The sequence below is a fragment of the Sinocyclocheilus grahami genome, unplaced genomic scaffold, assembly GCF_001515645.1.
Source record: "Sinocyclocheilus grahami isolate Dianchi unplaced genomic scaffold, SAMN03320097.WGS_v1.1 scaffold655.1, whole genome shotgun sequence".
NCBI lineage: Eukaryota > Metazoa > Chordata > Actinopteri > Cypriniformes > Cyprinidae > Sinocyclocheilus > Sinocyclocheilus grahami.
The window spans coordinates 527,571-553,145 of NW_015505834.1; the positions used below are offsets into that span (position 1 = coordinate 527,571).

General features: G+C 37.9%; 1 protein-coding gene across 1 annotated transcript in view; it reads right to left on the bottom strand.

The window, feature by feature from the left end:
* The window catches only part of LOC107558663 (A disintegrin and metalloproteinase with thrombospondin motifs 6-like), an 82,616-nt gene extending 59,836 nt beyond the window's left edge, over positions 1–22,780 (bottom strand). The window contains exons 1-8 of the mRNA XM_016242321.1: positions 22,771–22,780; positions 22,449–22,621; positions 16,313–16,481; positions 15,874–16,091; positions 15,659–15,742; positions 14,573–14,718; positions 5,832–5,875; positions 588–693 (exon numbers count right to left, since the gene is read on the bottom strand). Of these exons, the coding sequence (XP_016097807.1) occupies positions 588–693; positions 5,832–5,875; positions 14,573–14,718; positions 15,659–15,742; positions 15,874–16,091; positions 16,313–16,481; positions 22,449–22,621; positions 22,771–22,780 (950 nt within the window). The remainder of the gene's footprint in view (positions 1–587; positions 694–5,831; positions 5,876–14,572; positions 14,719–15,658; positions 15,743–15,873; positions 16,092–16,312; positions 16,482–22,448; positions 22,622–22,770) is intronic.
* Positions 22,781–25,575: the final 2,795 nt, after the last annotated feature.

Consider the following 25,575-nt stretch of genomic DNA (forward strand, 5'->3'; position numbering starts at 1 on the left):
GCCAACCCCCCCCCCACCCCCACAGTTTTGCGTAGGGCCCCCAGAAGTCTAGGATCGGCACTGGTTGAACCACATAACACCACATTTGGCAGATAAAGGCTTTTCGAATTTACAGTTTTGTTAAAATAAGATTTTCTTGAGCAATAATACCAAAAGAGTTTTTTTTTCTTCATTATGTTATCAAAACATTGAGTCGTGGTGCTCATACAAGAAAAGTGAGTTCAAATCTGGCTTGCAACATTCTTGTTTTCTTTTCTCCCAAATATTTTCCAATAAAAGTGCCAGAAAGTGTATAAACTCACTGTAAACAAGACAATTTAAAGGGATAATTCACCCAAAATTGACAATTTCATAATCATTTATACTTTCTGACTTCATTGACATCATAGCCATTGACTTTTCTTTTTTTTTTTTCTTTTTTGGGTGTACTCTCCCTTTAGGTTTCAAATTGTAATAGTGACGCCTGCCTTAGCAAACACCACTAATTAACTGCAATTAACATATTACAATCTATATCCATAAGACTGTTCACATTTATTAATTCAGAAAGAAACACAAAGACAAATAGAGAGAGAAAATATACTTACTTGTGTCCAATCTCATGTGCAATAGTGAAGGCTGAACCAAGGCCTATATCTTCATTAATACTGCAGCTCCTCTCTGGCTCACACATTCCGGCTACGGACGCCAAACCTGACCACACATACACATACATACGTACATACATACATAAGGTCAGGTCAAGGTGTAGAAGTGCTGCACTGAGTCACCACCATAAAATGAGATTCTTCACATTAACCTTGACACCACTGAATTTGAAGCTGGTGAAAAGTTTACGTGAAAGTTTTTTTAAATCACCAGGGGGTGGGTCAACACTGACGGCTAGACGATTAAATAAAAAAACAACTGATGTTGTAGCTGGAAAATGTCTAGACATGGGGGTTAGATTTATAAATTCTACATCTGGTAACAAGGGACCACCTAGTAATTCAAACCAGAGCTAGGAATTCAAGAAAACACATCACTTTGTGCCCCTAAAATATAGATGTTTTTTATTATTTAAGGTTTCAGAGTTGCAAAAAGAGTGAAAGAAATCATTGTTTTCTTAATCTTGTTATGTTTGTTTTCTTCCAAATAAGATTTAGCTGACAATTTTTGGGTATTAACATAAAACCCACATAAGCTGAAATTTACTACTGACAGTGTTTTGGTCCCTGGTCTACAGGGACTTGGCTTTCTGAGAGGTTTGTGCTTTTTTAAGCTTTATGTTGCACTGTCATTTTCCTTGCCATAAATAAAAAGGCCTGTTATTTAATTGGTATGTAATGAAGGAAACATTAAATCTACTCTCTGTTTTTATGTAGCAACTTTTGTAGCAAGCCACCTCAGTATGGCAGCACTGACATAGAGCACTTGGATCTCACAAAACTTTCACAAATCTTTCTGTACACTGCCTAACTTAGAACAACACATTCATCAACAGCAACAAAGTCAAGCGAACAACACTCAACATTATGCAAAGTACAGTGGAGAATCGACTCACGATTGAGGTTTGGCTAGAGGTTGATAACCTAACAACATGCTACTCCAATTAAGCATAAAAATACACACAAGAAGCAAATTTTGGGGATAAAATTTAAGCGATTATTTAAAATAAAAAATCATAAGCGTTACCATTTAAAAAAAATACTAAAAAATGCTTTTCTGGGATTTCCTTTGCATTTTTGTTACATTAATGATTTGATACATTAAACTTTCTTCTGCGGAAGTATCAGAACAGTAGTCCATACACTGTAAAAGAAATAAATAAATAAAAATGAATATGTAATGATAATTAACTATTCATTTTATGGACAATTCTGTTAACCATAAAACAAAATGTAATGAAGTGCAAAATTCATAATACAGGTTAAACACCTGTAATATGTAGATATATATATATACACACACAGAAATCCCTTCATTTTAATACAGTACATTGTGCCCTATTTCACAGGGTTTTTTTGTTTTACATTACATTTGTACACTGTATTCCATGTTTTCTGAAGCAAAAAGATAGCTAACAAACATTTAACAACTTATGCTTTTAATTCTCCTAAAAAAGGATTCATTTCATGTCTTACAAAAATATCAGATGTTTCTTCTTGACAAAGAAGAAGATGGAGCAAGGATTGAGTCTTCACAGTCTCAAAGCCAGCTGCTTCTGTTAAGGGGAGGGGGTTCCCTTGAAGCTATGAAGTGGGGAAAAGGGCTTTTGCAAAATCCAGGTGTCTCTTAGTTCTTTTTTCCCATCTATCCAGACTGGGAGAGCAGAACAATTCTCAGCAGATTACATCTGTTGATGATTGGTGGGAGCAAAACACAAAACCCTAAAGCTAGATGCATGGAGGACCATTCAAGAAGCCTGCTCTAGTCTCTGGTTGGATCAGACACATGGTAGGGTAGTTTATCTTTGCAAACTCAAATGCACAAAGGAAACCTCAGCCTTTAATTTAAAGTCCATAATTCAACAATTGAGTCTTGGATAAGTTACCTGTTGGGGTGGGGGTGGGGGGTTTCTGCACAAGAACAAGTCAATTTAAATATTTTGAAGAATGTTTGTATTCACTGGTATGTCACATTTAACAATTCACATTTAATAGGAGTTGGAGTCATCAACATTAAACCTAGTGTAACGTGTCTTCACACGAGGTTGAAAATGCACTTGCCGCTTATAGAATATGAGAGCTTTCCTCATATGTGACTCAGTATATATAACACGTTTTATGCCTCAGTTCATTATACTCTTATGGTCCTTTTTGTGTCATAAATTTAAAGACTGTGTTTTCATTGTATATGGAAAATAGCAGCTTGGTGATTTTCGGAAATATCCAAGTGTGGATCAATGAATTATTCATTCATAAATATCATTAATTTTGTGGAGTTGCACCATCTGACATTTTAAAACCTGAACTAATCTTGCCTTAAATAATGAATTATGAAAAGGTAAAACTGTCTGATATTTTAAGAGTCTGCAGGGGATGTTTTTTATGTTATTGTTTTCTGCATGTTGGTTGCACCACATGACATTGTTGGTCACACCATATGGTGTTTCCCCAAATATTAATAGGCAGTTATTTTTTTTCTCTAAGAAACAACAATAAAATATTATTTCAGACTACTTAAGAATTTAATTCTTTTAAGGAGGCTTTCCCCCTTCGTTTTAATATTAGAACTATCACCTTGACATTTTCGACTTCATGCCTCTCCAGAAATATAAAAAGAATTTTAATTCAGAAATTGAAATCCTACTCATTTTTAAAGAGATATATTAATTGCATTTCGGAAAAAAAATTAATTGTCACTGACCCGTGATCCATGGAAAACACAGTAATACAGATTTGGAATGCTACGAGGCTGAACTACTGCTTTAAAGTTGATAATATAACAAAAGATTATTGGAAAGGTATAAAGCTGACCTCCCTGTGGGCAAAATAATATTAAAGATATTGCACAAGAATATGGCACACAGAGAAAGCTTGTGTCTGCTTGGGAACCATCGCTCCAACAAAGCACTTCTGGCCTCTTTATCTTCCTTATCCAGAGTCCCAAACAAGAGCCAACATGCAAATCAATGGCTAATAAGACACCGACTGGAGGCAAGAGGGTAAAAAAGGAAAGAGATACAGGATGGAAAAGGGCTAGTGGGCCCAGGCTGAGTCGAAAGCTCATTGGTGGGACTTGTTTTCATAAGCCAAGGGTCGCGTTGGTATTATCCCCGCTCTGCGATTACCCGGTGACCCCCAGAGGGCAACACGTTGACCCGAGATCACGATGATGCCTCTGGGTGAGTGGGGGGTGTTGAAGTGGAGATGGAGGTGGAGAAAGAGGAGGGGGGCAGCAAGGAAGCAGAGCAGATGCCAGGGCAATTAAAGGGACCCGGGGAATGTGACGAATGCGGTCAATCTGTCAAACCACCCCTGGAGTCACAATATTACTTCTAAGATATACGGTTCAGCCCTGGAGGGGGCTGGTTCAGATAAGACACTGCCTGCAGACCATTTAAGGGGGGGAAAACACCAGTGTTTGCTTTCTCCTCAGTTATCCCGACTTCTTTAAACATATTAATTCTTCTTTTATCTGTTGTTCTCTGTTATATATTGTATAGTCTAACTGTCCTCACTGGTTTTCTTTTTTGGCTTGCCCAGGGGAGGGGTAAACACCTCCGACCCGTAGCAAACAGGAGTGGGAATGTTTGGAAATGAAACAAGAGACAGCGGCGGCTGTAGAGGCAGGCAGGCGTTGAGCCAGCTCAACATGAGATCTATAAAGACAGGGCAGCGAAGTCTTTCTCAATAATCTTACCAAATTATTTGTTTAACGAAGCATGTAGCATTTGCCATTCAGTGACATATGTTTGAGGTGAGGTGAGTTCACTCTAAAATGAAAATTCTGTCATCATTTACTCACCCTCATGCCGGAAGTTCCTGAAATTCGTTCATTTTCGGAAGACAAATGAAGATATTTTTAATCCAATTCAATTTGAATTTGATTATGGAAGCTCAAGCCTGTAGAGGCAGGCAGGCGTTGAGCCAGCTCAACATGAGATCTATAAAGACAGGGCAGCGAAGTCTTTCTCAATAATCTTACCAAATTATTTGTTTAACGAAGCATGTAGCATTTGCCATTCAGTGACATATGTTTGAGGTGAGGTGAGTTCACTCTAAAATGAAAATTCTGTCATCATTTACTCACCCTCATGCCGTTCCAGAAGTTCCAGAAATTCGTTCATTTTCGGAAGACAAATGAAGATATTTTTAATCCAATTCAATTCGAATTTGATTATGGAAGCTCAAGCATACTTGCTTGATCCGCAAGAGCCTGTGAGGTTATAGTTAAAATCTATTAACATATTTACTGCCATATTGCTCAAGACTAACGGATATAAAAATTATAATTCAACTTTATTTTGGAGTATTACTTGTGCACAATGCGCATTTCTTAATATTAAGCCTAAAATGTGTTTTAATGTCACTGTGACGAGAGGGGTGGGGCCGAGAGCCATGGGAACGGAGCGAGGCCGGTGGAGTAAATGATAATGAGCGACACCTGCACCACTCACCGGTCTCGAGTCCCGCGGAGGAGCTCCGGAGGGATAAAAGGAGGAGTGACGACAGTGTTGGTCTATTCTATTTTAATTCTACTTTATCTATATTTATCTTCATTTTTGTTTTTTTATTTGAAAAAAAACAACAACAAAAAACTAACACAGTACACGTAGCAAGGTGTATATATATATATATATATATATATATATATATATACACCTTGCTACGTGTACTGTGTTAGGCTAACCGAGACTTGTCATTTGCACTTATATATTGTTTCTCTTTTGTTAGTTTTGACTGCTTTTATTGTCCTCATTTGTAAGTCCCTTTGGATAAAAGTGTCTGCTAAATGACTAAATAAATAATAAAAATGTATCTGTAGTATACCTTTTAGTATATTTATTTTTCACTAGGGTTTATATGTGACTAAAAGCCTAAATTAAATGTTCATCATATAAAGTCATTGTGACTCTTGGATTAAACCACTCTATTCATATACATTTACTTTACAATCTCTTTATGAATGTTTTGAAGCATCAACATTTTGGGTGAATAGAGTTTCAATGGAGGGACAGAAACTTCTCAGATTTTGATTAATATCTTGATTTGTGTTCCGAAGATGAACAAATTTCCTATGGGTTTGGACCAACATGAGGTTGAATAAATGATGACAGCATTTTCATTTTGGGACTAACCCTTTAAATCAAAATATATTTCATTTTAGGATACATTTCAGGTACTTACCGAGAGTACCGCAGGGTTTGTTCTTATAGGTGCAGATGTCATACCTAAAAGAGAAAAGAAACCGAAAGTGAGGTCTTTGTATGACAGAAATTCAACAGAACTCCATGCGTTACTTAAAGAAAACGTGAATGCCTTTGCCTGTGCAAAACTCGTTCGAATGGGGTAACTAATGTGTTCTGGGTGGCTGCTTAATCTCTGGTGTCAAAAAAGGGTATAGTCCACTTTAGACATTCTGCTAACTTCACAACTACATGTCAATTAGCAGTCATTAGAATATTTGTAGACTGTCAGCTTAATATCTGCTAACACTTTATTTTGATGGTCATCCAACAAACATTTTAATGACTACAAGTAATTATGCAAGTACATGTGAACTTATTCTACTAACCCTAACCTAGCAATCTATTACTGCAATGAGAGTTAGTTGACATGTACTTGCAAAGTTACTTAGTAGTTAGTAAAATGTCTAAAGTGGACTATTGAAATATATAGTGTAACCCAGAGGTGTAAAGTATTGGAGTAAATGTAATCAGTTACTGTACTTGAGTATCTTTTCAGGTACTTTGTAGTTGTACTGAGTATCAAAGATATTAGCAACTTTTACGCTTTACTTTACTACATTTTTGAACGAGTATCTGTACTCTTTACTCCACTACATTTGAAATGAGTGTTGCAGTTACACATTACATTTGGCATGGACCTAGCTTTTACTGCAGCAGTTTATTTCTGCTGCAAAAGACGTGATACTGCCTGCTACAGGTTTTGCCCTTACTCACCCAAACTTGTCAACAAGGCTACTTCATGTGAATGCGAGTTCCTTAGCAAGTATTTGTGAATCAGAGGTGTTTTATATATGAGATGAGGACATGACTGCAACTGGCAATGAGGCCCAAACCAGCACATCCAGTGCAAGAAGGCTTCGGCTTTTTAATTTTACTTAACATTATTTTATGTATCCATTATACCGAAGATACTTTTTTGAAAGATATTGTTTGTTTTGTAATTTTGAGGTGTTCAGTTTTATTTTGGTTTTAGAAAATAAACTTAATTGCTCTCCTCATAAATCAACTCTTTCTTGTTTTTGTTTCATGCTCTTTGTGCCTTGCCCTGGACTTTTATGTCACTTTCTGTCTTCCGTGGTGTTTGTAGTCAGTTTGTAGTCCGTTTGTTCATTGGATCCCCTTGATTAGTCTCCCCAGGTGTGTCTTATCTTGTTACGCTTGTTAGCCCCCTGTGTGTATATAGCCCTAGTTTTTCTTTAGTTCCTTGTGAGTTGTTGAATGTAATGGTTGTGTTTTTTGCCAGTCATTCTGTTCTTTGTTCCCTTTGGTTTTTGCCTTATTGGTTGTTCTAGTTTTTCCATTAAATGCCTGCACATAGATCCTTGCCTCTGCCTGTTTCCCGCAGCTTCTACACAACGTTACAGTTTATCACTTGCATGTCTCTGTGACTAGTGCATCTTTGAGCCTATATTTAGTATAAGTAAAATACTGAAGTACTGTTAAAATCAGATACTCTAAGACTTTTACTCAAGTTGTTTTGGAATGGGTGACTTGTAACGTGTAGTGGAGTAATTTTCACTGTAAGGTATCTGTACTTTTACTCAAGTATGGTTTTTAGGTACTCTTTACACCTCTGGTGTAACCAAAAGGATCCAACTATGAAACAGTATGGCTCACGTCCTTCCTTTTATGCAAGTCCACCCATTTTTTCACCCATTTTATTATCCACCACGTTAAAACTGTATTAGCACAGTGCATTAGTATGCGATTATGGTTCATGTCCGTAACACATAATCTTACATTAACATTAACAAGGTCCACATTTACATTTATGTTCTTGCTTTCAACATGTTTGAGCTGCAAGAATGTCACGTCTTGAAGTTGAATAATTATTAGACTACTACTTTTACTTCTTTTAAGAAAGTTGAAAACGTCAAACTAATACAATGTAATCAAAATCTATGGCCCACATTTTATTGACAGCATCCACTATAACTCACTGTCAGTTTGTGCAACTCGCCTCGGTTTTCTTTTTATTTAGTTTTATTGTTGTTTATTTTGTAACCCAAACGCTTTCTTTTTCCCCACTGGGACTTGTCATCAGTCGGCGGACATTTTCGACGGCAGGCCTATATGAAAGAATGCCAAATATTTTCTTATTCCCCAAACGGGGGATTTAACACCTCCCGAAAAATATCACAAGCTGTTTGGGCTGCTGAGTCTGGCCAAAGGCAGGCAGCCAGGCTTTGTTTGACATCGTCTTCAGCAGAGAGGAAAGACACAGTGCCTGATCTGAATCATATTAAACTCTCTCAGAAGCTTTGTGTTTTGCGTCAGGGGCTTGAGGGGAACGGCGCAGACATTATGCACGTATTCAGTCAGACTGGTAGTTGAAAAAAAAGTTCCTATCGGCCTTCTATTTTGGTGTTGATCCGAAGATATCCATGTGCTCTGTTTACTGTGGCAGCTGAAAAGGGTCAAAAGAGCCAAAAGATCTCTGAATCTGGAAAATCATACTGGAATATTGCAGCCAAAAAATAAATAATCAAAACAAGGGTCTCTTTGTGCTCCTTTGCACAGTTTATAAGCACGTAAGACGCTGCTTATACAATTTATACAAATGTGAAAAAATGTAAACCCATTGTGACTCGCGCTCATGTAAAACATTCTTAAGACAATGTGAGCAGTGCCTGCCCATGCAAGTGAGTTGATATGCAATTAGTAGGGCGTTTTGTGTAGCTGTGTAGTTGCTAGGGCGTTGCTAGGTGGCTAGTCAAAACAGGGAATAGTGAATGAGGGTATAGGGGGCGATTTCGGACACAGCCCATATCTCCTTTCGAAATATGAAATGTGCTCTGATTGGTTAGCTGGCCCAGTGCGCTGTGATTGGTGAACCGCTTAGAGCGTGTTCCAGAGATGCCACACCCCTTACCATAACCGCAAGCTTCATCTGCTCAGCTATCAATATTAACGATGGTGTCAATTTTGCACAATTAAGACCCTGAGAATGTTTACAAACAAGAGGAAAGGTGAAAAAGTGTAATAGGACCCCTTTAAATCTCTTATTAACGTTTTCTGTTTACATTTTATTTCTAAATGATATCCAACTATGTTGCCACTGTAATGTAATACCTAAAACCTTAAAGAGATAGTTGACCCAAAAATGAAAATTCTGTTATCACTTGCTCACCGTCACGTTGATCAAAACCTGCATGCCTTTCTTTCTTCTGCAAATCACAAAAATTATTTTGAAGAATGCTGATAACTAAGTCATTTTGGTTACCTTCTACTTTTATTGAATGGAAATAAATACCACTGAGACATTTCTCAAAAGATCTTTCTTATGTTCCAAAAAGAAAAAAGTTTGAAGGTTTGGAACAACATGAAGGTGAGTAGCCTAAATAATCTCTTAAAAATGACTGTAAAATTGACAAGATAAACTTTAAAGCATAAATAATACACACGTTTTAACAAAATAATTAATGTCAATACATTTATTCAGTAATAAGCTTTACATTTCTGCAAACCCTCCATAAATTTAAACCCCCTTTACTTCCGTTGTAAGTGCCTCACTGTAAAATTGTTTCTCAATTTTTTTAAAGAAAAGAAAGAAAACGGGGGATACGTTGAAATTAATTTTTAGTGGTAATCAGCATTATACCACAAATTATGTTGACAGAATTTGAACCGAACTGGAATATTTATTAATATTTATTAGTTTAACAGGCTTTGAAAAAATATATATATTATTAATAGTGCCTTAAGCAAACACAACTAATAATAACTACATAATATTAGCATTTCATCAAATTGCTAAATCTGTATGTATAACAAGTTACATATTAAACTTTGGAGTAAATTAGATGGAAGATCCAATATACATACAGTATGTGTGTGTGTGTGTGTGTGTGCGCGACTGACCCACTGTTTCCCTTGGTGTCTAATTGATGTATGTACTGTACTGGTAATTCAATAATAATAAAAAAAGAAAGGCATGCATGCAGAATGATGAACAAGGTACCAGGGCAGAGGCCTTGAGGACGGGCTTTTAATGTATTAGAAAACCAAGGACAATGCAAATTCAAATTCAGTCGCTCCCTCCTCATCCCACGACTCCCCAAGCAGAGCAAACCCACCAGCATTAGGTACTGTCTCATGAACTTGTGTCGAGAAGCTGACCTCATTTGGACATCGATTTATTTTGATTTAGTTACTTTAATTTCCCTCAGCTCTCACAATGGATCGTGTTCCAAACAAGCAATATTGCATCCCCCCTTCATGCTCCGGTCAAAAGTCTAGGACTGGAAAAACATTGCTGAAGAGGTCAGAACGGACCGTCCGTCAGGATGATGTGTCTGCATCACGCAGTCTTTATCCCACTAATGTCTCTTTCTCTTGTACCAGCAGAGGTACTGCAGCAAATGTGGCAAATGCCATCACCCGAGAGCTTCTGTCTAAATGTTTACATCTCTGAGCCACCCAATGAGAGGGACAGCTGACCTCAGAAAACTGTCCATGTGACCTCTGGTGAAGTCAAAGTAATTTAACAACCAATACATGGATATATAATAATTTCTACTGTGAGAGTGATGTCCTTTTTCTGTTACACCTTTCAATTTAAAATCACACAACTATATCTATTTTAGTAAACTTAATAAACTCCATAAAGTACAAAGATCACAATTTTACTGCATTTTGTAAATTACTGCAATTATTGCAATTTTAGTAAACTTTATACAGATTAAAATGAACACTTTTGGTCATTTAAGTAAATCACCAAAGCTGGCAAATTTCAAAAATTTGCTGTAGTTTACAAATTTGATTAAAATTACAATTTCAAAAACTGGAATAGTTTTTTTTTTTTTTATTCTCATAAGGCGCATTTCCATTACAGGTTTGCGCAAAACTTTGGCGATATTTTATAAATGTCGATTAAAAAGTATTGCGAAATGACAGCGTTTCCATTAACCAATGTTATGCGACTAAAACGTAACCTTTGCCTTCTCGCGATAAGTCATGGCAACGGATTTTGGTGGGATTTGACGGATTTTGGCTATATTTATTCAAAGGAGGCGTATGCGTGTATCTTTACAGAAGCAGCACAGAGAGCCACTTCAGAAACGTGTGTGGCGTGGCTGGAATAAACACAAGCATTGTGGCCGCAATCAGCTTCAGTGGCCGTATCAGAGCTACACTGCACCACAGACGTTTTTCTAAGCATTAATGGTAGGGAAAGCCCCTTATACTGGAGAGCAGCCACATATGAAGTGTTTCTTGGAGGTTATAGTACATTGAAGAATGATCATATGACTTTTTACATACGCCATGTGACCTGTAAATGCGGAAAAGCCGTTTCCATTGCAGTTTTGCGAATGATTCCTTTTTTGCATTGCCTGAAAAACCACCTCATGAGAGCGTAAAAACTTTTTTGCGAAATATGGGCGTTTTTGCGAAATTGACGCATTTCCATTAGGCGTATTTTCAATTCGCAATTTCAATTTGCACAATTTGAAGGGTAATGGAAACGTGCCTATAGTTACAATCGTTTTTGAAGTTTACTGTAAGCTTTTTGCATTCATTAAAATTTACTAAAAGTGTCAAAGTTATGGTAGTTTAGTGATTCTGAATCTCAGATCATTTTAACAATGTACAGTGACTAAAATAGCAATAGTTGCAAAATGTACTTAAATTGCGATGATTGTGGTTGTTTCCATAATTACATTTTAGTTAAACACATTATAGTAAACTTAATAAAAAGCATTGTAAACTACAGTACAGCAACTGTCCCAATTTTAGTAACATTGTAAAATATTGCAACGTTTGATATTGTAGTAAATAGCAGCTATAATAAGTTCAGTAAAATTCTATATTTGCTATAAAAAACTGTATTTACTTTGCAGCAAACTACTGTCACTATGACAATTTTAGCTTACATTTTATGTTAATGTCCTTGTTACATGTACTGAGTAATATTAATTAACTGCATGCAATTAATATAGTGTTAGGGTAAAGATTAGGGTTAGTTGCATTTTAAATTATGTATATGTGCATAACATAAATTTTGTAACATGAACATGACACTGTAAAATAAAGTGTTACCAATTTTAGTAAAAGTCAATGTATGATGTCAAACAACAGTCAAAAGCATGACTGATTAGCACTGATTTTCACCAAAATAAGCAAATAATCATAATCGGCTAGAGAGCTAATGAGTAAAGACATTACATTGTATGTTATGCTGGTGAGTTTACTTGAACGGGCTTTCAAGGAAACATCACTCTGATTGTTAAGCTCTCATTCAGGCTATCATTAGTCATATATGAAATCCCCTCACATAAATGTCTCCAAACTAAGCACTGCTAGTATAAATGGTCATAAAATTGCGGCGCTGCAGGGGTACCTTCCTCCTGCAGTACTCAACAATACGCTAACCACACAAAGCTAATCAGCATATTAGCCTTCATGTAAATAAGTTGCACATGAATCAAATTTGATTTTCAAATCTAATCTAGAACCGACTGACTACACTGTCATTTTACTGATGTAATCTGCTCTGTTCTTTAATATAGTGCAGCTGATGTATGTAAAATGACTTTCTCACAATGTGGAAAGAGAGGACAGAAAACTGAAATATTGCCTTTGCTCATGTCTATCATAACATTTCGCTCAGAAGCATGAATATACTATACTCCTTTGTCCTAAATAACTGCCTCAGTGACTCATTCAGTATGTAAATAGTGTAAGTAAATGTCACATAAATGTCATAAAAGTAAATGTCACATAGTCGACTGTATGAAGAATGAGTCCAGAGTGATGAGAAAGACTTTAGTTAAAATAATTGAATAAATACATTTAATAATTTCTTTCTTTAAAGAAATTCAATATGAACTTTTCAAAGCAACTGCAAGTTTTTAAACGTGGTTTTTCTGTTCAGACTCCAAAAAAAAAAAAACTAAATAAATTTGATTTGGAGATGCCAAAAATTCTGCATGTCTCTATATACAGGTTCCACACACCGCCTTGAGCTAATGAACATTTTTGGCTTGGGATATAATAGCTATCCACCGTTTGACTATTGTTCGTTTCTTGAGTAAAGCCTCAAACAATCAGAACGGATCTCTTAAAACAACAGCTGCGGATCCAAAGAATACAATATGAGCTTTGGAGTCATTCATATTTAACTGAAATATGAAATGTCAATTCCTCCAACAAATTTAGCATTACACAAAGGTTTCCCTCTCTTTCTGAAAGGAAAATTCTCTGACTAAAGTTTAAAGCTGCACTTAATTCAGAATGAAATCCATTTATAGCGGTAAACTAGCGGGGTTTGTTTGCCAGACTCAAAACCAGTCTGCCAGAAATTAGCAGGACAACGGCTAGTTGTTTACCGCCTGGCTTACTTTGGCAGATTTGTGTCTGTTCTGAAGAACTTCAAATTAAACTTTCTGTAGACTAGCGTCAGACGCACCGCCCATTTCAGCCAATTCGAAAAGTTGTTTGGGCTCCGCATGTTTAGCAAAACACTAAGAAGTCAAACAAATTATGTGTATAAACAGAAATATCCAATAACCTCTGCTCAAGGAGTGACGTCTACAGTATCGGCTGACGGTGTCAAGGCCCGCACCTGTCCAAACCACACAGTCATGCCTCAGTGAACACCAATTAACAATGACATTAATAACCAGTTTAGTCTCAGTTGTAAACGACCCACCCAATATATGCTTCCAGTTCAAACTGTCAAACTTAAATGCCAAAATGTCAACCAACCCTAAAACAAGCCTGTCTTCTCTAATTCTAGCTAAATTGAGGAAGTTAGTAAAAAATGTAAAATCACAGAGCTGTCCGCAGTTTAGCTGATTGATCGCCCACAAACTAATCACTGAAAGAGCTACTGTAAGACGTTTTGAGCTCCTGCATAAATAGAATGAATTAAGGCAGGGATTGCAGAAGGGTATGTATTTAACAAACACAGACTGACTCAAAGAAAAATTTAGCTTAGGAAATTAAAAAGATGACCTCAAGTCAATAAAAACAATTTTCAACAAGACACGTTTAGTTTGCTGGGTTACGCAGTCAAAATATCAAAAATATCAAAGCAACTGTAACAATTCAAGGTGATGTTGGTAGTTTAAAAAGAGGTTCTTAACTAGTTAACTAATGTTATAGTCAGACTGAATAGGAAATGTGACAATTTTATAAAGTGAGGTGTGAAAATGAAGTATTTGCACTTTCAGACAGCTAACATTTATTAGCTAACATTCTTTAGGTTGTGGATTAAGCATTGAATATATATATACTCTACTTTATTTTAAGGTCCCATTCTCACTATTAACTAACTACTAACTGCAACTTTTGCCTCAATAAACTCCTAATTTGCTGCTTATTAATAGTTACTAAGGTAGCTGTTAAGTTTAGGTATGGGGAAGGATTAGGGATCTCAAATATGGTCATGCAGAATAAGGCTTTTCAGGATATGTGCTTTATAACTACTAATAAAAACCCAATGTGCTAGTGATATGCATGCTAGTTAATAGTGAGAATTGGTCCTTAAAGTAAAGTTTAGTTGTCGTCAATCATGCTTTTGAACAAATGACGTGTTGGTGACCAAGTGGGATGTGTTCCTGAATCAACATCTTGGCCCTGAAACAACATTCCTTTCAAACAAACCCAATCCTAACCATATCCCCAACCTCAACCACGAAGTACTCCAGAAATCAGATGGAAATAATAGTAACCGACCTGGTAATGAGAACAGCATTGTCGTGATGGGCGATCCCGTTCTCTGGGATACTGTTTCCATCTCCCTGATGAGAAAGAATGGATTTCTGCCATTTACAGAAGCTGTCTAGAGATTTGTCTGCATGGTGGTTTATCTCCAAGTTGGGCTGCAACATAAAAAAGCAATGCAACGTATCAATGCAACAAAATCTGATCCACAGCAAGTTGACAAGTCACAATACGCCAAAGGATGCTTCGGCGTGTTAAGTGTATATATTTTATTTAATATATTATATATTATTTGGCTGGTACAATGTGAATTGTAGCTCTTATGAAATCATCTTAGAGCTAGTTGGATCTTTTGGTTGGTTTCCCAGTCTGGGAAGAGTTATTGGACTCTTCCAAGAACAAAAAAACATAGACAAACGCCCTGGCTCTCTCATTAAAGACATTAACGTAAAATCTTTTACAAAGTTTCCCTCAGGGACAATGTCTAGGCATATCTGTTCGAATAACTTTTATCTTTAAAAGTGGTCAGACGATTCATGATTCCATCTGTCTTTTTCAGGGCAATAAAACAGCAGACTACTGTGAGGTGTGTTTCTAAGCTTCTAAAAATACTCTGAGCTCACGCTCATTTAATGCTAATGTAGACGAAAGACAAGAACGATGAATAGTGTGCATGTGCATGAGACTAGGGAAAAATATCACACCAGTCTAATCTTAAGAAGTACTACTGAAATACATTGACCTTTAGCAAAACCAAAATGCAGCTGTACACTATAAACTGTTTATTCTTGAAGAATTGCACCATTAAAGGGATATTTCACCCAAAAATGAAAACTCTTCATTGTTTACTCATCCTCATGCCATTCTAAATGTGTATGACGTTCTTTCTTCTGTGGAACACAACAATGAAGTCTCATTGTTTTTCGTCCTTACAGTAAAAGCTAATGGAGTCCAAAAGACCATGAACCTTCTTCAAAATATCTTCTTTTGTGTTTCAAAGAAGAGAGTAAGTCATACAGGTTTGGAACGACATGAGGTTGAGTAAGCAATGACAGAATTGTCATTTTTGGGTCAACGATCGACTTCTGCAACACTCACCTGATCTTCTGTCAGAACAATCAGTCGGGTAACAATAATGTTCACAACGTTTCCAAGACTGGCATCACGGTAAAGTTTGGCAACCTGACCTCCAGAAAAGAAGAAAAGACACAAAGTCAGCCAAATGCTGTTCGAGTTCTTCTCACGTACCCTTAAAAGGGAATAAAACGCACATTGGAGACAAATACACATGAGAAAAGCAGGACCAAGCTTACAATATTCATTACGGACAGGATGTAGTGCTCGATGTCTTTGCGACCGTGGTAGCCAACCATCATTTTGTCCGCCACCACTAGAGTCTCTACAAAGCGTTCAGAGCTGACAGAACGCCGCTGGCGGTGGCCACCCATCGAGCTGTCGCCGTCCGTGGCTGGGTAAGGTGTGTTTGCTTCAGGATTGGTATCGTAGCGAGGTGTCCTGTTTATTGTGAGGTCTGGGGAAAACAAAAATGGTTCACATTTTCATCAAAAAGTGATTCATTAGCAGTTCAATTGATAGTAAAATGAGGTTTAGCTGAAGTAGATCTTAACTCAACGTTTATGCCGAAGCTGTTTGCAGAGACTTCCAGCCAAACCTGAACCACTGACCATCATTTCCTAAACTGCTATCTATAGCTGTTTATGTCACAATGTGGCCAAATGGAGGTTTACCAACCTGAAACACCACAGCTGAACTTCTCGCTTAGCTCTTGCAGAGAAGGAATGGAAGCCTTTTTATAAATAACATGTGGTTGTCCATCGTGGTTGACATCACTGACATTTCTGGATATATTTTTTAATGGCTCTATTAAATATTGCTCGTCCTCTGTGGTTATGACACCATGCTTGATAAGAAAAGAGAAAATGATAGGTTACACAAAAAGCACATAGGAAAAACAAGAAGATATGTTCATTGACAAGGTTTGAAATATTCCATTTGCAATGTCAAGGACAAGGTTGTAAATTCATGAATTTTAATGGCTGTATCACATGCTTATCATCTCTACAAATATATTCATGCTGTTAAAATACATACCAGAATGCAGATAACTATTACTCATATTATTTCAAGCAATTCATATCATTCAGCATTGCAAGCAAATGCAAAAACACGCCACAATACAAATCAATGAGATAAATCACTCAAAAACCACCAATTACATAAAGAACAACACTGTAATTACTGGGACAGGAACCAAAGCACACAGACCTGCGCCCTTGAACACCCCCCCCCCCCCCCCACCCAACACCCCCACTTAACATAAATTCAAAAAGAGCCTCAGAAATGTGTTTATAGAAAAAGAAGAAGAAAAAAAATGCTGGCATGTTCTCCAAGTCTGTAAAACTCCACAATGAGACCAATTAAATCTTTGCAAAGAAATAGCCAACGCTGCACACGCAAAACAAAAGCGCAGTTGATATAAGCTGTATGCTGTGTGATGCATGGCGAAAACTGCTGAGGCATTCAAAGGATTGTTTTTCCATTTTTGGTTTCAATAAAATGACTGAAGCAATGCAGAGATCTCAATTTATGAAGTATGGTGAGCCAGTACCTTTGGCCGCAACAATCATAATATAACATTTTAGCATCATTACAATTGTCTCGTTCTTTATTCTGTCTAAAGGAGGATTGTGGAGAAAAGCCTAATATTCCAGACCTGATAAAGCAGAGCTGTTTGAAATTTCTTGTGGACTACAGCCTAAAGCTTTTGTGTTGGTAATCTGGTTGGTTTAATGGCAAGAGGTGGAACATTATGTTTGAAAAAGCGTTGCTTTTACTTTCATTTGAGCCCAGCCATTGGGACAGATCAAACTTGATGATATCAGATATCAAACCTTACGAAATATTAACCATGGTTTTACTACAAATGAAATATTTTAGACGCAAAGTCGGCAACACCAAAGCTCCAAAAGTATCAAAAAATTAATTTTACTACAAATGAAGCCACAAAAACCATGACTACTATAGTTAATCCATGGTAACCACAAATTAACCATGTTTTTTAACCACAGTTTAACCATCGCATTTGTAGTAAAACTGTGGTTATACAAATGGTAATCAATACAGCAAAAAAACACTTTGTGTCCTAAATCATGTGAAATGATAAGTTAGATGCCTTATCTGAGGTCTTACAGCAATCTCAAGTAAGCTTTTTGGACAGCATTTGTGGCAGAAAAGAATTCACGCTTCACATGCCTTAGTTTGTAAAACCTCAACATTATGTTTATACTTACTTAGTGTTAACATAAGATTTGTGAAAACATTTTCGACCTTTACAGGCAAAAGGAAAAGACCCCCACAATAAAATGACAAATAATTAAAAAATTTCAGAGAAAATTCCATAGTAAGTCCAATACTGTAAATGCAATTTTTGCTTGTTAGCCTACTGGTAGATGCTGTTATGCAAAGAGCCTCCTTCTCCATTGGCAACTTCAATGTAGCTATACATTCCGACAAAATATTGTTTTCATTATTTTATACAAACTCATAAAGCCAAAATGCAGTAACTACACATAGTGAAACATAGAAAACCGCCTAATTTTTTATGTCAATTTCTTGCGAACTGAGCTTAATTGAGTGTTTAGTTTACCCTGAGACGATAACTTATTATTTTCAAAAACTTGGACTTTTAAACCCAGTTTCAAAAATTTGCATTTTCAGGCCACTAAAACACTGTTGTCATGTAAAATGGGCATAAAGTTTTATGGTTTTGGTTGAAAACGGTTTAATGATCATGTTAAACTGCATAATAGTTACTGATAATCACAATTATTTATCCTCAAAAATTCTACCCGCAATTATGTAATTTGAGAAATTTCATCATAATTACTGCACTTTCACATATAAGCACAAATCAACAAGTGTAAAATAAAATTACAATTTCTGATTTTTGAGCACGAATCACAACTGAATTTTTGAAGTAATTACAAAGATTTATTATACGAGATGAGAGAGTGCAGTGTAAATAACCTTTTTTTATATTCTCATATAAATTACGTTCTCCAAATTCAAAAGCTTCACATAAAAGCTAAAACGATTAAATTCCTAATATTAATCATGTAGGTCATGTGCCAGTCAAACAACTGCCATTGAGATGGTTCTTACAAATTAAGGAACAAGAAATAAATTACCGTAGTAATCAACACCATGTCACAAATTCTGCTGAGTGAGCCTAAGGTGTATTGAAAATTCTTTAAATCATCATTCCGTCATCTTTTGCGATATCCAACTGAGGAGTCAGGTAAAGATCCTGTTTACTGAACTCCTGAAACTATAGGTCTGCACGGCGGTTTAGAGGGAAGTGTGTTTGCACACAGATACAGTGGCTGCAGGAAATGCCTCAGGACCAGCAGAGCCACTCTAAATTCTCATAGATTTATGCAAGGGTGCTGCTGATACCAGGGTGGAATCCAATATCGAGGCCTGTCCTCCCACATGAACACCCCAGTTTAAGGTAATTGCACAGGGCCGGATCTCTTGGGAATTTCCCTCTCAGTCTCTCGTCAAGTTAAAGACACAACATGCACGACTGTAGTCTAGCTTCCAGTGATGGGGATGCTACTTTAAAACTGAATCTTGCCAAGATACAAGCTACTCATAGTTTAAAGTACTTAAATGACAGTCAAGCATTTGGAAAAGTAGTTAAATGTAACTACGCTAAAGCTATTTCAAGGGAATAGTTCACAATTTAGTCACGTTGTTCCAAACCTGTATGACTGTTTCTTCTGGGGTATTTGAAAAAATGTCTCATATACTGTATATATATTTATCACATAGCAGCGTTCAACCGAATTGTTCACTGTGACGAGTGGGGGCAGGGTCGAGAGCCGTGGGAACGGAGCGAGGCCGGTGGAGTAAGTGATAATGTACGACACCTGCGCCACTCACCGGTCTCGAGTCCCACGGAGGAGCTCCGGAAGGATAAAAGGAGGAGTGACGACAGTGCAAGACGAGAAAGGACCAGGCCTGGATTTTATTTAGTGTTTTGGTTCTGTTTGTTCTGTCTGTCTGTGGGTATTTTGTGTTTATTTTATTATTAAAATTATGTTTGAATGTTCGCCGGTTCCCGCCTCGTTCTTCCCGAACATTGTGTTACATTGGTGCTGAAACCCGGGAGGAAGGAGGGACACGCTGCCAGAGATCCCTCGCCGCTGTGGTGAATCCGCAGTGCCATCGAGCATGACGGAGCAGTCTGCCGCCATGGACACTCGAGGCGGTGGGCTAGAGTGAGTTGCCGGGGGGTGGACGAACTCGCTGCCGGCGGCCTGGGCTGTGGAGGGACTGTTGCCGTCCGTGAGGGAGCGGAGGAGTCGCCGCGTTCGCCTGAGGCCGGAGCCTGCTGCCATCCGCTATGATGGGGAGGAGCAGGGAACGGGGGACTCCTGCTGGCTGCCCGAACCCGGAGGCACCTTTGCCGTCCTCCGGGCGGCGGAGGAGTGTCGGGCCATCCACCGAGGGCTATCCAGTGCCACCGCCAGGCATCACGGAAGAGTTTACCAAGCTGGTGGAGGGCCGAGCGGCAGTGTGTCTGGGAACCGGAACAAGAATTTTTTTCCCTCTCTCCCCTCTCTCGTCTCTCTCTCTCCTCATCCTTCCGTCTCCTTTTCTCTCGCCTCGTCTGTCTGTCCTTACCCCCAGGTATGCAGCGGCCGCCGTGATCGGCTCCCCCGGAGGGGGGAGGGGGGGAGTAGAGCGCAGTCTCGGGAGTACCCCCCGGCCTGCGGGAGGCGATGGGAGTATGTGACGAGTGGGGCGGGGCCGAGAGCCGTGGGAACGGAGGAGCTCCGGAAGGATAAAAGGAGGAGTGACGACAGGGTTGGACGAGAGAGGACCAGGCCTGGATTTTATTTTGTGTTTTGGTTCTGTTTATGCACGGCAGTCGTCCGTGAGGGGCTGTCATGGTATTTTGTGTTTATTTTATTATTTAAAGTATGTTTGAATGTTCGCCGGTTCCCGCCTCCTTCTTCCCGAACTACGAACTTTGTTATATTCACAAATGCTAAATGTCCTGCAAGACCTCAAAACAATGAATTAATTCTTTCTGCAGTAAAGTTACAGAAGTGAGTTGTCAAGGAAATTTGCAGGGTCCCGCTAGCTTATACTAGCCAGAGCCGTGATCTAACATTTCGACAAATCGCATTGCATCACAGGAAGCCACGTTTCACAGCAACCGTGTGGAGTGCGGTTTAGTTAAGCAACATCAAAGTCCCCACCAGATGAAATGCTCAGCGTGAGATAGGAATCAGCTGGCAAAGGGCTCGCAGGTGCAGGAGGGATTCAAGCCCGATGCGGAGAGACAGTTAAGCTAATATTTTGCTGTCACTCAGCAGTCACTTTAACAGTGAGCAGAAGCAGCCGTGTACACAGAGACAGGGACATAGATAAGAACTCTGGCAGCAAAACAGACGAGGCGCTTTAAGCTCTCTCTCCCTCTCTCTCTCTCTCGTGTTAGTCACACATGAGGCATAAGTTTCTTGAAGCTGCCTAAGCTTTATTAATGTGATGTAGACATGCTGACTCATTCTGGACCATGCCTGAAGCTCTGCTGTTAAACTGCTGAGCAAGACATTGATATGGACACTTTTCATTGTTAAAATCCTTTCACCTATCTGAGCTTAAAATGCACCGACAACTATAAGGATTTGTAGTCAACATTTGGTTGATTTTCCCAAAAAGTGTAAACAATTTGGTGTTATCAAAACATTGCTCTGCTTGTTTGAGCTTCCCAGCATAGCAACACTGATTCAACCAATAGCGTGAGTTGGGGACGGGACTATCTGTTTGTCCAACCAATAGCAGAGTGTTCAGGACACCTGAACTTTTGGAATTCTGTTTGGTGATGGTAGTTGTGCAGAACCTATCTATCTATCTATCTATCTACCTACCTACCTACCTATCTATCTATCTATCTATGAAACAGGACTGAGTTACAGTACCATTGCTAGACTCAATGTATAGAGCTCTATGTGACAGTAAAAGCAACTCCAGATGTAACTCACCGGATGAACATCAAATCAAATGCTAGAACCTCCAGCCCAAGAGTCGTCCAGTTCCAACAGATATATCCTATATGTCAGCTCCTTTTGCATGTGTTTCTTACTATCGCAGCAGAAGCTGAAGCTGTGCAGACGAACATTCATGAGTTGAATAAAACGGCTTCTTCCAGACAGCAGCTCGAGTCTAAAACGTGTCTGACCCAGACAGCTGGCAACTGCCCAACACTATTACACTGACCGCTGAAATACAAACACACGAGACCAATGAGAAGACTACCAATGGGACTCTTTTTCTTTTTTTTACTTAGTATCTTTCATTAATGTTGTCGTCTGAGATAAAGCCGTCACAAAGGATCAGGCTACTATTAAAACCAGACTCCGTTATATTGACATGCATTGATATCTTCTGTGCAAACTCCACTGGGAATGCCCAGACTATCCTTCCTGTCTGAAAGCCCGTAAGAAATGATAGTTACCGTCTTCATCTTTTATAGTAGAGCACATGCAGACAGTAGAAATCTTCATTTGATTCCACTTCAGTGCATTCTTCAGCAAATCTCTCGTTTCGCTTCAAGCCATTCTCATGCTAACAAATGTAGTTGTGTCCTTGTACAGGAACCAAAAAAAAATATCTTCATGAACTCGCTTCATCAGCAATGCAGGGGGGGGAAACTCCAAAATATGAAAAAGTTGTTGAAGAAGTTTGTGTAATCAGCTCGTCTTCAACTGTTTAAGTTTCCAGCGTGTGTGATGGCTTATTGTTTGGTCTCGTGCTCTTTGATTCACCAGAGATGGATCATAACAGTAACGCACACCGCTTGCAGGACAGCAGCGCTGATCAGAGGCGTGCAGCCTCTAACACTGGAGCCGGGTTTGAGGCAGCACTCGAACTCCAGCACCGCCGGGAGCTTCGGCGTGACGTCACTGCAGATGTGCCTGCCGGCGCGCGCGCGTCTGCTCGTCAGGTGAGCAGGTAACGACACAAACCCTAAATAAACGAGGAACAAACATCTTAATGCTGAACATTCAGATTGTCCGAGCCACGTAACAAGTTAAAGTCCTATTTAGAGTCATTTCCAGCGCTCTGCTTTGGTCCAGAACTGGTTTCAACACCATCCACCGTTGACCGTACTATACCTTCCACCATACTCTGTTTCTAAACCCTATTGAAGAGTTTTTCTCTGCATGACGGTGGAAGGTTTACGATCTCAAGCCCCAGGCTCAGGTACCCCTCATTCAGGCCATGGAGGACGCCTGTGACCAAGTCGACGCCGCAGCTGTGCAAGGATGGATTCGACATTCAAGACGGTTCTTCCCGCGTTGTCTTGCTAATGAGGATATTGCTTGTGATTGTTGATGAAATTCTCTGGCCAGATCCAGCTAGGCGACGAGATAATGTATAGTCTGTTTACTGTAGTATTTTCTGTACAATATTGTCAGTTTTTTTTTCAGATTATTTTTTTTAATGGTTATTTACTGTAATTGTAACCTGTACTGGATACAGTATTTGAGATAATGTATAGTATGTTTACTGTAGTATTTTCTGTACAATATTGTCAGTTTTTCAGATTACTTTTTTTTTTATGGTTATTTACTGTAATTGTAACCTGTACTGGATACAGTATTTTCCGTTTGTCTGTTGTTTGCTGAGCTAACAGTGTTCTGCACACTACTGTAGTAGCATGACAACTGGGACATGTTTTGTTGTGATTCTCCATGTTGACTGATTTGGGTATATGGAGAGAAATCAATGATATTTTCGTCAGTCTGCAGCATTGGTCTTGTGTAGTGTTTGGTGAACTATTGTATAGTTGCGCTCTCTCTGTGTACTCTAATCACTGAGAATTAGACTTGCTAAAAGTGTTTTAGGTTAGCAACAGCAGTGTGTAACTGGTTCAAAAAGATTAAAGTCATATGAAATGTGTTTCGTATGGTAACAAAATTGTTTTTATAAAATTGTGTATAGTTTTGACAAGTGTTCCATTTTGCAAATGCTCTGAAGTGGTGTGCTACTTTGGTGTAGGGTTGTGTTAATTGTGTGTCATGTTTTGACAAACCGGGCCCTGTTTTCAAAATTGTGCTTAAGCAATCTTAAACTGTATTATAGTAATAAATTATGCATAATTACTTGCAAGTAACCCTAACCATATAGTTAGTAGCCCTAGTTAATTAATATTACTCAGTGCTGAAATGTATAATTACACTGTAACAAGGACAACTTAAAATAAAGTGTAACCCGAGTTAAATATTTGAGTGTCACAGCAAAGGGTCTGAATACTTAGGACCATGTGATATTTCAGTTTTTCTTTTTTAATAAATCTGCAAAAATGTCAACAATTCTGTGTTTTTCTGTCAATATGGGGTGCTGTGTGTACATTAATGAGGAAAAAAAATGAACTTAAATGATTTTAGCAAATGGCTGCAATATAACAAAGAGTGAAAAATTTAAGGGGGTCTGAATACTTTCCGTACCCACTGTATATATTAGTTAATCTTGTTGGCTAATTGAAAATGCGAAACGCAGCTACCTGAAATGTTTTTTTTGTTTTTACATATATTATGGGTTTTGTTTTATTTTACATATAATAATCCAGGTGTGAGTTACAGTACATAGTATATGAATTTTCTGTTCGCATGATGGATTTGCAAATGCTCTGAAGTGGTGTGCTACTTTGGTGTAGGGTTGTGTTAATTGTGTGTCATGTTTTGACAAACCGGGCCCTGTTTTCAAAATTGTGCTTAAGCAATCTTAAACTGTATTATAGTAATAAATTATGCATAATTACTTGCAAGTAACCCTAACCATATAGTTAGTAGCCCTAGTTAATTAATATTACTCAGTGCTGAAATGTATAATTACACTGTAACAAGGACAACTTAAAATAAAGTGTAACCCCATATATATATTAGTTAATCTTGTTGGCTAATTGAAAATGCGAAACGCAGCTACCTGAAATGTTTTTTTTGTTTTTACATATATTATGGGTTTTGTTTTATTTTACATATAATAATCCAGGTGTGAGTTACAGTACATAGTATATGAATTTTCTGTTCGCATGATGGCATACCCGGTCGACGTATGTATTTTGTGTTTTATTTTCATAGATATGTATTTTATTTATTTGAAAGAAATTAATACTTTTATTCATCAAGCTCGCATTCAATTGATCAGAAGTGACAGTAAAGTCATTTATAGTTACAAAAGGTTCTATTTCGGTTTCAAATAAATGCTGTTCTTTTGAACTTTCTGTTCATCTGTGAATCCTGAAAAACGAAATGTATCACGGTTTCCACAAAAATATTGTGCAGCACTATTGTTTTCAACATTGATAATAATCAGAAGTGTTTCTTGAGCAGCAAATCAGCACATTATTATGATTTCTGGAGATCATGTGACACTGAAGACTGGAGTAATGATGCTGAAAATACAGCTTTACATCACAGAAATAAATTACAGTTTAATAGATATTCACATAGAAAACCGTTATTTTAAACTGTAATAATATTTCACTATTTTTACTATATTTTTGACCAAATAAACGCAGCCTTGATGAGCAGAAAAAACATTATATATATATATTCTCATAATCATTCTTTGTATGTTGATAGATTACATGTTAATAATCTTAATATCACATACACAAATAATAATGAAGTACTTTGCAAATGCAAAATAAAGCAATTTCACATTGCCAGGTATGAATATAATTTAAGCATTGATGAGTTGTGTGAGGCTATAGCAGCAGAAGCTCAATAACGTCTGGAACTAATAAATTGTGAACCCTCTCATGGAAAGTTGTTGAGGGTTATGAGTCCGGAAACGGTTGTAGATCCATTTCCAAGCTATTCAATTCTAGTGCATGTACAAATAATCGGGACACGGAGAGGGTTTCAGACCATTGCCAATCTGTCTAAATATGTTGTAGTAATTTTACAATGTAC